The sequence below is a fragment of the Kluyveromyces marxianus genome, chromosome 6 (genome assembly GCF_001417885.1).
Source record: "Kluyveromyces marxianus DMKU3-1042 DNA, complete genome, chromosome 6".
Classification (NCBI taxonomy): Eukaryota; Fungi; Ascomycota; class Saccharomycetes; order Saccharomycetales; family Saccharomycetaceae; genus Kluyveromyces; species Kluyveromyces marxianus.
Window position 1 is genome coordinate 682381 of NC_036030.1, and position 13287 is coordinate 695667.

At 43.4% G+C, this 13287-nt stretch overlaps 6 protein-coding genes and 1 non-coding gene across 7 annotated transcripts; 4 read left to right on the forward strand and 3 right to left on the reverse strand.

Annotated features, from left to right (window-relative positions):
* Positions 1–127: 127 nt before the first annotated feature.
* Positions 128–2092, reverse strand: RCO1 (Rco1p; the record flags this gene model as incomplete). The annotated part of the gene is made up of 1 exon (XM_022820991.1): positions 128–2092. One exon carries the CDS (start codon positions 2090–2092, stop codon positions 128–130), a length of 1965 nt encoding a protein of 654 aa, XP_022677399.1.
* Positions 2093–2461: 369 nt separating this feature from the next.
* Positions 2462–2863, forward strand: SDD2 (Sdd2p; the record flags this gene model as incomplete). The annotated part of the gene is made up of 1 exon (XM_022820992.1): positions 2462–2863. The coding sequence occupies one exon, from the start codon at positions 2462–2464 to the stop codon at positions 2861–2863; it is 402 nt and encodes a 133-aa protein (XP_022677400.1).
* A 1284-nt stretch (positions 2864–4147) lies between these two features.
* AO-I (copper amine oxidase 1) lies at positions 4148–6181 on the forward strand (the record flags this gene model as incomplete). Its single annotated transcript, XM_022820993.1, has 1 exon — positions 4148–6181. One exon carries the CDS (start codon positions 4148–4150, stop codon positions 6179–6181), a length of 2034 nt encoding a protein of 677 aa, XP_022677401.1.
* Positions 6182–6593: 412 nt separating this feature from the next.
* Positions 6594–7028, forward strand: IRC21 (Irc21p; the record flags this gene model as incomplete). The annotated part of the gene is made up of 1 exon (XM_022820994.1): positions 6594–7028. One exon carries the CDS (start codon positions 6594–6596, stop codon positions 7026–7028), a length of 435 nt encoding a protein of 144 aa, XP_022677402.1.
* Positions 7029–8129: 1101 nt separating this feature from the next.
* Positions 8130–9503, reverse strand: IXR1 (uncharacterized protein; the record flags this gene model as incomplete). The annotated part of the gene is made up of 1 exon (XM_022820996.1): positions 8130–9503. One exon carries the CDS (start codon positions 9501–9503, stop codon positions 8130–8132), a length of 1374 nt encoding a protein of 457 aa, XP_022677403.1.
* A 1093-nt stretch (positions 9504–10596) lies between these two features.
* Positions 10597–11287, forward strand: KLMA_R612. Its single transcript has 2 exons — positions 10597–10622; positions 11224–11287. It is a non-coding gene; the product is annotated as a tRNA-Ser (tRNA).
* On the reverse strand, positions 10832–12841 carry KLMA_60330 (RING finger and CHY zinc finger domain-containing protein; the record flags this gene model as incomplete). Its single annotated transcript, XM_022820997.1, has 1 exon — positions 10832–12841. The coding sequence occupies one exon, from the start codon at positions 12839–12841 to the stop codon at positions 10832–10834; it is 2010 nt and encodes a 669-aa protein (XP_022677404.1).
* Positions 12842–13287: the final 446 nt, after the last annotated feature.

Sequence of the window (13287 nt, forward strand, 5' to 3'; positions counted from 1 at the left end):
ATTGCGTATTTAGTAGCATAAGCGTAAAATTTATAATATTTGTATCCGATTGTATGTGAATGTTTTACTGAAGAATAATGATAATGGCGAAATAGTTCTTCTAAACTGAAAGTCCATTATTTATTTATCATTGATCGAGTTTGAAGAAGTCAATGACCTCTTCCTTCGGTTTCGATTCCAAAAGTTTCTTCAATTTTTTTAGTAGTTCCATTTCAGCATCCTCAGAGATGTCTTTAGGTTCTTCCTTTTGCAATTGTTGTTCTGATATCTTACAAAGTTCTTTGAAATCCCATAACCTTTTCAAGTCGCCAGATGACTGGAAGTATAATAGATTTGATAGGTCTTTAAGAAGTGGATTTGAGTCCCCGCCGTTCATTAGTTTATCCAATATCACGGAGTGTTCGTATAACTCGTTGTATTTTTGAACCCTTTTTGCCTGGTAAACCTTATCTAGGAATTGTAATGCTACGTTTTGTTCATTAACTTTCGGTACTACCCAAGAATCACGATCTAACAGAATCTCAACATCTCCATAATTTTTACTTCCAACTGGAAGTAGAATATATTTTTGTTTTCCTCTTGCTAAACGTCTTTTGTAGCTTTTAGGTAGTGGTGCGTGCAACGGACATTTCCATTTAGAGCCTAAATTCTTAAGTGAAGCTCTTGGATATGGTAGGCAGTCTAAGTGCCATGGAGTAGAACAGTAATCACATGTCATTATCAATCTCTGTGTGTCCGGGTGATCCCAAGTTCCCATTCTCGATTCTCCGCAATGATAACACAACAAAAGCTCTTCAGTATCCGGCTTCATATGGTGCTCCGGTTGATACGAGTCTAACCTTGTCACCGATTGTCCGTAAGCGGAATGGAATATTTGTTTTTCGTTGATGTTTTCTTTGAAATGTTCATCACGATATTCTCCTTGAGGGCCAGAATATACGGATTCAAAAGTAGATTTTATTAGTGAGGGCAATTGAAATTGTGAAGGGTTCTTACGCTTCAAATCGAACACCAAAGCACCAAAGAGTTGGTACCCAGGATCTTTGGAGTGTTCTGAAAGGAATTTTGATCTTTGCTTCTTTTCTGAAAGCATTCCATTTTTTTTAGATTTCAACAGTTGCTTGAATTTACATTCGTCACAGGACCAGTCACCTTCTGGCAAATTACTTGGATCGAGAGGAGGATTGCAGCACGCGAAATGGAATGACTTAGGACACGTATCACAACACAAAAATACTCCTGATCCATGGCAAGTAGAGCAAAAATCGTCATTTTCCTTATTGTTGTCCGGGTCAATTTCCGGGATGTGTAAATGGGATGCCTTATCGTTTTGGCCGAATAGTTTTGTATCTTTATCCTTTATTGACTTCATACGTTTCACTATCTTCATTGCGACAGCTTTGTTGAAATCCGAGGATGCCGATTCAGATGCTCGCGCTGTTGTATCGGAAGAAAGGCCGTCGACATCAGTTCCCTCTTCCTGATTTAAATTTTTCTTTTGAGGAGAAGATGCTGTATCATTATCATTGCTCGGCGAGTGAGCATGCGACCGTATGTCACTTGGCTTCGTGAGTTCGTTAGATTTATTGGTTTGTAGGTTTTGTTCATACATATCCTTCATCTTAGATCTCAATGCGTCATAAACGTCCGTTTTATTCTTTTTGGTATATTTTCTCTTCTTGGGTTTTTCAACACCACTGCTACTGCCGTTATTCCCTTCCACACTTCCTTCAACGGGTTTATTTCCATCAGGAGTTTCCACAGTATCTGTGTTTGTGATATTTGTAGCGCTTGTATTATTACTATCACTATTGCTAGCCCTTTTCGGCCTTTGGGATAAAGGACTTCCTGTCATCCCGTTTACTGGGTCATGAACGGGCGGCTCCTGGAACCGAATATTCCCATTCTCGTCCTTTGAAATCACCGGACCTGCAAACTCAGATGTAGTATTATCATTAGAGTTCAGCGATACATTGGAGACGACCCTTCTGGGCCGATCTTCGCTTGGAATAATTCTTCTTTTTTTCAGATCATAATCCACATTCGCAGTAGTTGACCGTTTGGGCCTTGTTACTTCCATGTTATTGGTCATTTAAGCCACTTTCTACCAAACTATAGGGACCAACGTACTAGAAAATAATGACAACACACCAATGACCCTTGATTCTTGACCTATGTTGTCTGTGTGCTTTTTTTTTTTTCCAAACCTTTCGCGTAGATTTGATAGATGAGTTAGTTGGTTTTAAGTGAAAAGTTCCAATTTTTGAAAAAACCGTGAAGTTAGAGAGGCTCCAATGTTGAAATTAAAGCTTTCTTCCTGTAATGAACAAGTATGAATGGAAAACGCATCACGCAAAATAATGATATATTAATACACCGTTTCCAGCCTGGTAAGAGGTATTTATTTTAAGCGGCTGATACTTATCTGTGTCTTGAGAACCGAAGTTTATCGCGAGACAAAATGGATGAAGAATTACGTGCCATTAGGGAAGCTAGATTAAGAGAATTGAAGCAAGGTGGGTCCAGCAGCGCACAAGGCCAAGGAGGTGCTCAAGCCCAAGCTCAAGCCCAGACACAACAAATATTGAACCAGATATTAGATGCAAACGCCCAAGAAAGGTTGAGCAGAGTTGCTTTGGTGCGGCCAGAGCGTGTGAAAGCTGTTGAATCGTATTTGATGCAAGCAGTGAGGTCCGGAGCCATTCGGAATAAATTAACCGAGAACGATATAGTGGGTATCCTTGAGTCTGTTGGTAGAGACGAGCAAAAGCGTAACACCACACGTATCATTTTCGACAGGAGGGAGAAGAGTGCTTTGCCAGAAGATGGCCAAAGCGACGATGACGATGACTTTTTCGATTGATCTGTGTACAACAGTGCGTCAATACATATATAGATATATATATATATGTATTCATACATAAACATACATATACACGCCTGGTTTCACCAGGTCTAACTTGATAAAGTAGTCGTTTATATTCAGGTATAGCCGCACCCTGAGAAATGCCTTTTTTCTGCTTCTTTCCACTTGTACTAGTGCGATGCTTTATGATCTCCATATGTAGGCTATACAATACGTCTATTCCATTCTTTCATTTCCAACCACGTGATACAAAACGGTCAGACAAAAAAAAAAAAACAAAAAAAAAAGACTTGTGCCAGACACTGTCGTATATGCGGGTAACACGGAGAAGTGAAACATTGTTTTTTTTTTTTTGTGGTTTTCTTTTTTAAATTTTTTGTTCATCGCCTCCGGTTCCGGTGGGCCGCTCGCTCACTCGCTCGCTTACAGCCAACTCGAAGAGCCTAACAGAAGGGGAAGGGGGGAAAAAAATAACCGTAACCGTAAACCGCTACCAGACCGGCGCATGGAGTTGCCATAACAAGTAACTCAATCCGCCTAACATTCTAAGTTCTTCAATGTTTTACTTTCTTCTTGCGCTACGTATCTAATCTTCTGCTACAAGTGTAACCCGTCCTTCCAAAACGCGCGATTCAGATTAAGGGACACCCAATGGCTCCTGCATACTTACTGATAGCCCCCAATCTATCGTCATTCCAAATAATCAATCGAAATGCTGTATCGATATCGCTTGATAGCTGACGAGTCAGGACTAAAAAAAAAAAAAAACACACACACGCACAAACACAAGGGAATGAAGGAAGTGTGCAGCTAGGCTGGAGAGCTAACCAGATTAGGCATTTCCACTCGCTCGGTTGATCTGATTTTGGGTTAGTTTTAATCGATTTGCGTAGCTTGTTTTTCTAGGTAGCTTGTTTTTCTGGAGAGTATAAGCCTGTACTTCCTATTATGACTATGGTTCAAAGCGTATATGGCTTGTCGTCCGTTATTTGCAGCCTGCTTATTATCTAGGGCAGAGTCACTTTAGGGAATTAGTTCCTTCGATAGCCAGAGATTATATCTAAAAGTATCTTATAATGGACGAGTGTATCGTTAATTTATGTTTTAAATCTGTGCAGTATAAATAGAGGGAGTAATGGTCAGAATATTGAACTAATGTCATCGAGCTTCAACTTATTTTAACAACTATCTTCTAATTTAAGGTGTACAAAAGAGAAAGACAGTAAGGAAGTAAAATCTCATTTTACCACCACACGCTGGGCCCTTAAGAATTATTACAAGATGACCAAACATATTTTTGACCCAATCTCTGATGATGAAATCAGAACAACTACCAAGCTTTTGAAGGACTTGAATGGCGATGCTAAGGTTCACTTTGCCCAAATCGACAGATTGGACCCACCAAAGAAGCAAGCCATTGAGTACTTGAACATTGAAAGGTACGGTGGGGGTGATCTGCCATACATTCCCAGAAGGACGTACGCATACTACTACTTGAACGACAAGATGCCATTGTTCAAAGCTATCTGTAACGTTAGTGAAAATCACGTGATTTGCAACGTTGAAACCCCAGAAGGTACCGTTGGTCCATTGTTGCCAGACGACATGGCCAAGGCCGAAGAAGCCATCATGAAGCACCCAATCGTGCTCGCTGAAATCGCCAAGCTCAAGCTTGACGATTTATACTACACTCACGCAAGATTGGGTAAGTTGAAGTACAAAGTTGTCTGTGAGCCATGGATGTACGGTACTGACGGACCAAATGACAAAATCCCATTGGTGCAGGCCTACATGTACATGAAGTTAGACCATCCAGATGCTAACCACTACTCTATTCCATTGAAGTTTTCTCCTGTGTTTGAATACTTGAGCTTGAAGTTCGTCAGAATGGACTACTTGCCTTCTGGTGCTGACGAATTATATGTTAAGGACACTTTGCCATACAAGCCAGTTCCAACAGTCGAATACCATCCAGATGTCATTGAAGATTACAAGGAGCGTGAAGGCTTGAAGCCATTGCTCATTCAACAACCGGAAGGTGCTTCTTTCTCCATTGATGGTACTAAGATCGAATGGCAAGGCTGGGAATTTAGAATTGCAACTAATGTTAGAGAAGGGTTTGCCCTTTATGACATTCACTTCAAGGGCAGATCAATCTGTTACCGTGCCAGTTTGGAAGAAATGACCGTGCCATACTTGGATCCAAGAGCTCCATACCATAGAAAGCAAGCCTTTGATCTCGGTGACTGTGGTTTCGGTAACACCGCCAACTCTTTGGCCTTAGGTTGTCACTGTTTGGGTGTCGTTAAATACTTGGACACCAGAAGAGCTGACGCCGAAGGTAACCCAGTATTGATTCCATCCACCATTTGTATGCATGAACAAGATTATGGTTTGTTGTTCTTGCATCAAAACTACAGAACAGGTTCCTCTATCACCACTAGAAGAAGAGAATTCGTCGTCCAAACCATCGCTACTGTTGCTAACTACGAATACATTATCAACTTGATCTTTGACCAAGCTGGTGCTATCACAGTCCAAGTCAGAGCTACTGGTATCCTATCTACCATGCCAAATGACTTGGGTTGTGTTACCGATTACGCTACCCCAGTTGGTCCAGGTGTCACTGCCGCTTACCATCAACATTTGTTGTCCTTCAGATTTGACATGAGATTAGACGGTGACAAAAACACAGTAGTCTACGACGACTACGTCCCAATGGAAGAGAACACTTCCCTAAACCCATACAACGTTGGTGGTGTTCAAAAGAGAACATTTGTCGAAAAGTCTGGTTACATCGACCAATCTCCTTTCACCAACAGAACTTACAAGGTCATCAATGAAAATTCCATTAACCCTGTCACCAACAAACCAGTTGGTTACAAGTTTGAAATGCCAGCAAAGCAAATGATCTTGGCATCTAAGGATTCTTACAACGTCAAGAGAGCTCACTATGCTACTAAGCAAATTTGGGTTACCAAATATGCTGACGACAGAATGTACGCTGCTGGTGAGTTCACCAACCAATCTACCGAAGACAAAGGTCTCAAAGTCTGGGCTGATGGTTCCGAATCCGTTAGAAACACTGATATTGTCGTCTGGCCAACTTTGGCTTTGACCCATCCTCCAGTCACAGAACAATTCCCAGTCATGACTTCTGACTTCTTGCAATTCTTGGTTACTCCAGCTTCATTCTTCACACATAACCCAGCTCTAGATGTTCCATTAGCAAACAACAATTTCAACAAGTCCGTCTACTACGAAGATGCCACCAAGAATGCTGAAAAGCCATCTTCTGGTTGTTGCAAGATGTAAATTGATTATGCCATATCCTCCTCCTACATGTAAGTATATAAATATTCCCGTTCCTCTATATTAATATTATAGTATTAAAGAAATACCAAATAAGAGAAAGAAAAAATACAGAAGATTGTAAAGAACGGTCATTGTATTTCATATGTCGTTACCAGACATCCCTCATTTCATTCCTCTAAGTGAAAAGGACATATGTAGTATGCATTGTTCTTTTGAACTGAAAACGTCGCTTTGGCTTTTTTCTAATTCAACAAGATTTTTGATCTCATTTTTCTCTATACAATCTTGCATATACACACTACATACATTTTTCGAGTTTTATGGATCATCACTTGAAAGTTACATATAACAAATATTGATTCAACTATCGGAGTAAAGAGAACTCATTGGAAGAACGTGGAGACACAACAACATGCTTCCACCTAGACAACCAGGATGCTCCACATTAGCACCACCACCAGGATCAGATGCACCAAACAAGCGTGGCAGAGCTAAAGTCGTGTTAAAACCGGGCCATGGGCCTCTCGATTGGCAACACTTACAACAGACAAAAGGAATGAAAGGAGAGTTGGTACACGGAGTAAATAGCCAGATCCCCCCATTTAGGATACAACCTCCCCTCCGTGTAAACAAAGAGATCCTTCTTGCGAATAAAGAAAACTTCTGGTGCGTTCTCAATAGGAAAGTGTACTGTATCAAGGATTACTTGTCATTCCATCCGGGCGGTGAAGTAATCTTGAAGCAATGCGCGGGGAAAGACGCTACAGCACTATTTAACAGGTATCACAGATGGGTAAACTATGAAAAGTTACTCGAAACGTGTCTCATAGGTATATATGTCGGATGAAAGATAGAGAAAGAGATACAATTGGGGAAGGGGGGAATATGTACTTATACAACAGGCGTTAAAAACTTATTTAACGAATCCTAAACGGTAAATCCAATCTCATTTCATATAATTTTTCCCCTTGAAGAAAATAAAATAGAAGAAGTATTATTAGTGTGTGTGTAAAAGAGGACCGGTAGGCGCCATGGATCGACACAGGGGTTCCCTGCTTCTTAGGTTTTGATTTTCCTTCTTCTTTTTTTTAATGGCAATTAATTTCCCTTTGGTAAGCTGTCATGTATGTGGTGAGGATGTTTATTGTTGTTTGTTTCAAGCAGTTTAAAATTAATAACATAACCAGAACCAATATCGAAAGCAGAAACAAGATGATTTCTGGTTGATTGATTGACTGATTAATTGATAAAATAGAAATAAAATAAAAAGCAAACAAAGCTCACAAGATTTCAATGAGAAAATGAAATAGGAAGAAAACAGCAGCGTTGATGCAACAGTATCTAGAGTTGTTATTTTATTTTCTCAGTGAATAAATTGTCCTGTATTATCGAATTTTTTTTGTTTTTTCAAATTCATGTTTGACGGTTTCCAATGTTTCTGTCTTTTTATTATCAATAGTTTTTTTAACATTAAATTATTTTTGACATTTTTTTCTATTTTTTTTTTTTTTGACCTTTTCCTTCAGTAGAAAGTGTGTAAGTCAATATAACGACAACATAATAAAAATACAATAGAACACAATCCAACACACCACTACCACAACAACAATGAACAGGATGACAGTTTAAACCGAAAAAGAAAGTGTACAATGATGGGAAAAAAAACAAACAAAGAAGAGAACCTCCTTGTATTTCACCAGGATGGTAAGGAAAGAGGAGGGGCAGGTTAATTAAAAAAAAGAGTTAGTAAAATAGAGTGGAATTTATCGAAGGTTAACCAAAAAATATCCTCAACAATAAATGGCAGGGAAAAAAAAGGGTAATAGAAGAAGAAGATGATGATGAAGAAGGTGATAAGTTAAAAAAAAAGAAGCTGCTGATGAAGAAGAGGAAGAAGAGAAACGCGCCTAGACGTTTCTGCTTTGCACTTGTAGTGGTGTCATGTGACCTACTGTTCGACCTCGTCAGTTGCTTCGTGTTCAGCGTAGGATGCTTCCCATTCCTTCAACTTCAATTTGTAGGAATCTGTGTACTTTTGCTTGGAAGGACCATCGAGACTTCTCCATTTTTCACCGATCATCTTAGTAATTTCGATCAAGGTTTTGTTTGGGTGTTCCTCAACAAGTAATGGTCGTATATCCTTTGTGAATTGTAGGAATGGACCCGAGGGTCTCTTTGGAGGAAGGGTTTCTTCGTACTTCTTTCTAGCGATTCTGTACTCTTCCCAATTGGTCTTGAATTGGTCAAAGTATGGTTTCTTTTCCTCATCGGTCATCGACTTCCACTTTGAACTCGACAGTTTGGAGAGTTCTGGGACCTTTGCGTCTGGGTATTGCTTCAATAGTTCCGAGCGGATAGATATAGAGAACAAGAAGTACGCGGAAGAAGGTCTCTTGGGCCCTTGTTTCTTCAATTCCTTACGCTTGGCGATACGCGTTTGGGTGATGGATAGTTTCTTGACTGGTGGGTCGTTCTGCTTGTTGTTTCCCGAGGCCCCGGTGGAAGGAGAGGAAGAGTTGGCGCCTCCTCTTTTGCCCTGTTTCGTCGTCTCGACGAGATCGACGCGTCTTTGAGGACCTGCTGACGTGGACTGGCCCAAGAACTGGAACTGGCTTGGAATCTGCACCTGGGGATCCATCATCTGCTGCTGGGCGTAGTACCTGGGGGACAATTGGCCTGCTGTTTGCTTGTAATGCTGCTGCATTGGGTTGTTGGCCTGGTGGTTTTGCTGGACCTGAGCTTGCATTTGGGCCTGAGCCTGAGCCTGAGCCTGAGCTTGCATGTGAGCTTGGGCTTGGGCTTGAGCTTGGGCTTGGGCTTGGGCTTGGGCCTGGGCTTGCACCTGAGCTTGGGTTTGCGACTGGCCCTGGGTCTGCTGGGACCCTGGCTGGTTCTGCTGTCTCTGGTTGAACTGCGCCAAGATTTGGTTTAACATCGCGTCAGAAACCTGGTGGCCCGGCATCTGCATCTGCATCTGCATCTGCAAGGGCAAAGACGAGACCGACTGGTCGTTGGTGTTTGCCCCAACGCCCATTGGCGATGTTTGCGGAGCAAAATAGTTGTGGAATTGGTACTGAGAGTACCCACTCTGTGGATGACCTGTACCTGCCTGAGACGACTGCATGCCCTGTTGCGAGGGAACTGCTCCTCCAGCTCCAGCACCACCCTGGCTCACTGATTGCTGGCCATTGAGCATATGGTAGGATTGGGGCGATTGCACTTGCATAGAAACAGGCACACCGTGATGACTTTGAGCGTGTTCTTGATCACCGGAGTAGATCAAATCCTGGTGTTCGTTATGACCTGGGTTGTTGAGATTCATGACAATACTAATAACAATAGCTTACACTGTCTTCACGTATACTGCTACTGACTATGTCTTGTGTATATGTATACCTCTGTGCTCTTTGCTCTTCGTGTAAACAACAAGACAAACAAACAGTAAACAAATAAAAAGTGCGTTGCGCAAGTTTATGTTAGGCTTGGGCTTTTTTCTTTGACGAAAAGTTTCCTAGACTTCAAGCTGCGAAAAAAATAAAATAAACAACACCAAATATCAAAAAAAAAAAAAAATAAAATAAAATAAAAAATTTAGTGCGAATGAAAATACAATGCCAGAAACAAATGGTGCTCCAAAATCTGTGCAACCGGTATGTATCTGAGTCTGTACAGTAAACTGAACTGTTCTGTGCTTTCAGGGGGTTCCAGAGTAAAAGTATCCTAGTTCTCCTAGTTCTCCTAGTTCTGTAGATATCGTTCTATAGATATCGTAGTGTGTGTATGTTCTGGAGTAAAAGCGTCCTAGAGTGTTCTACCAGAGTAAGTATCCTAGAGTAAGTATCCTAGTGTATCCGAAGAAAAGTAGCAAAAGCAGCAAAAGCAGCAGCAGTTTTCCCAGAAGTATAGTAGCTCACACAAACACGCGCTTGATGTTCCTTCGAAACTGCGAGCTAATATACTCTCTCAAAGTACCGTTGGGGGAAGGAAACAGGGAAAGTGTGCACTAACAGATTGCAACGCAGTTTGTGCGGTTTTTGTTTTGTTCTGTTTTTATTTCTCAGAAACGCCACTTGTGATTGGGGGAGGGAAGAAAAAAAAACAAAAAAAAAAAACAAAAAAAAAAAAAAATTGCGGGCATCTCAGTGCCCCTGAGGTGCCCCTGAGATGCCCCTGAGATGCTTCCGGGATGCTTCTGAAGTGGGAACGGCGCAGACGGGGCTGGAGGGAATTGTTTCTGCTGGGATTTGTTGCCGTTTCGGGAACAGGCCGGGTACCCGGGGGAACAGGAGGGCCTAGGAAGGGCCTAGGAAAGGCCTAGGCAGGGGACCTGGATCTCCTGCTTGGGTTCCCTGCCGGGGATGTTCTGCCTGGATTCTACCCAAGCTCTGCCTAAGTCCTGCCTGGAGAGATCTTGGGCAGGACTTAGGCAGCATTCTCATGTATCCTGTACCAGGGTGCACCAGGGAGTACCCTCTAGAAGCCATTGCTAGGCCAGCCATTGCTAGGCCAGCCGGCCACGTAGACTGTGTTTGGCGTTATTATGTAGGCAGTATGTAGGCATTATGTAGGCATTATGTAGGCATTATGTAGGCATTCTGTAGACAGCATGTAGACAGCATGTAGACAGCATGTAGCCGGGTGTACCACACCCTAGTCATCCTCGTCGCTCGAGGAAAGACCCTGGTGCGTGGATCCGAGGAACGCGGCAAACGCTTGCGAGAGCTGCGGGAGCGTCGAGGAGTCTGGTGTCTGGGTGGCAATGAAGTTCTTGATGCGCGCGGCGAAACCGATGTTGTCGTCCGGGTCACCACCATTGCCGTTCGCCGCGTCAGCGTCAGCGTCAGCACTGCTGCTCTCCACCATGGCGCGCAGGTACTCGTCCATGTGTCTGAGCCGGTTCTGGTCAAGCGCCCAATGGGAGCTCACCGTTTCCCGCTGAAAGTTCGAGTGCAAGAGCTCGTCGCGGAGCTGCTGGAGCTCCTCGTTCCGGTCCGGGTGGAAAGAGGAAACGGTGGAGTTGCGCGGGCGGAGGTCACGTGGTGTGCTACCATGAGAATCAGCGCCACTACTGGTGCTGGTGCTGGTGCTGGTTCCAGTAGTCGTACTAGTACTCGTGCTAGTAGTAGTAGTAGTAGCAGTACCACTGGTACCACTGGTAGCAGGAGCATCCTCCGGCTTTATCAAATCGACCTGGCGCGTGTTGTAGCTCCCGCAATGCTGGCAGCAAAGCCCAAGGATATGGTAGTCCACCATCGACTTCTTGCGACAATCGTTGCAGTGCACCTTGCACTTCCAGTAACAGTAGGGCTCGGGCAACCGGTACTCCTGGATCTCCTGGCTCAATATCCGGAACTCCCGCTCCATGTTGATCACCGAAACACTGCAGTTCGGACACTTGTACGAATGCTTCACGTACTCGTCAAAACAATGCTGGTGGATCGCATGGCCACACGGATCCATATACACAACCGCCATCGTGCTTGTGAACATGTATTCGTGGCATATCGGACAGTCTGATTTGGTAGAGTTCTCGATACACTTGTGGTTACCCAACAACTCGATCGACAAACACGCATTGCACTGATCGCAGTGGAAAAAATCCTGGCCCAAGCCAAGCCCCAACCGGCATATCCCACACTTGTCGCAGTGGTATATGTCCTTCGACTCGTCGTTGTCGTATAGCACGCATATAGGACAGTAGTACATCGCAAATTCTATCCCACATTCCTCGCAGTGCGACGACGGGGACTGGTGGTGAAAACAGTTGGTGCACAGCACCCATTGCGTCGCGTTCCGCTGGAACTGGTGGTCCTCGATGGCCTCGTCGTGGCATATCCGGCACGGTACCCACTTGTTGCACTGGCTGCATAGCAACTTGCAGTTACGCTGGTAATGAGGACACCCCTTCACTCCAGGCGATTGGTACACATCCCGCTTGTCCTCTTCTGTGGGCTCTGGAGGCTCGAAGTTGTAACTGGGAAGCTGTTGTTGGGCGCCAGATTCCGCCATTGCACCGGCAGTCTCTTCATGATGATCGCCCATCGCAAGTCCCGGCACCGTCGAGTGCTTCATCATCAACGTTTGTATCATGGAGGCCTTCTGCTCATCGGTTAAATCCGTTAAAGACCGTATCTTTATAATCCTCGACCGCAACGCGTCCTCGTCCTCGTTGAACCTCTGGTCCCAATGTGTGAGCTCCGTATACTCCTTGTCCATCGGCATCACAAGATCGTTCGTGTAGAGCAGGTGTCCATTCGCATGGATCTTCGTCACAACTGTAGGGTCCGTCTCCACAACATGACCGCCGTTCCATCTCGAACCTGCCCATATTCTGCTGATCGCACCCGAAACACCAGAATTCGTACTCCCGCTTCTCAACTTATTCTCCTCTTTCCCCTCGCCATCCTGAGCCTCTCCAAGTGCCTCGCCTCCTTCCTCATCCTCACTCTTTCGCTCAGCATATAACGGAAGATTCAACACCATCGTGTCCCATTTCGCCTTTAACGTCTGCAACCTGTCCAACGCCCCGCTTAAAGACGTCCCTTGTTGCAATTCAGACATAAATGTGTCCCATTGAAACTTCAAAGAAAGTCTCGAAAGATCGGGAAACCCACGTCCCAACGCCTCCCAATCGCTATCCTCATCGCTGGACTCGCTCATTATTTATTACTAATTTCCCTTCTCCTCTATTATGTATCTTTTATTCTCAACGCTAAACGAACAACCCAATGTAACCTGTAACCTGTAACCTTCGTGTCTAGTAGCAGAAAAAAAAAACAACAGCAACAAAAAACAAACACTGATCTCTAGCCGCACCTACAAAATTTCCCAGCTAAGGTTACGCTCTTGATCCTCTCAACTTACACCTTTTCTCTCTCTTTTCCCCGAAAGATGTGCACTATTCACTGTTAAATCGATGAACGATGATGATGCCTGTCTAATGCTCAGAAAAGTAATATGTTGAAAGAAAAAAAAAAAAAAAAATCCAAACATCAAGACTGAGATGGACACCTACAGAAAATATATTTAGGTTTTTAACAATAGAGAGAAATGGGAAATGAGAAATGAGAAGAGAAGGAAAATCTCAGGTGGAAAGTGAGTGTAGG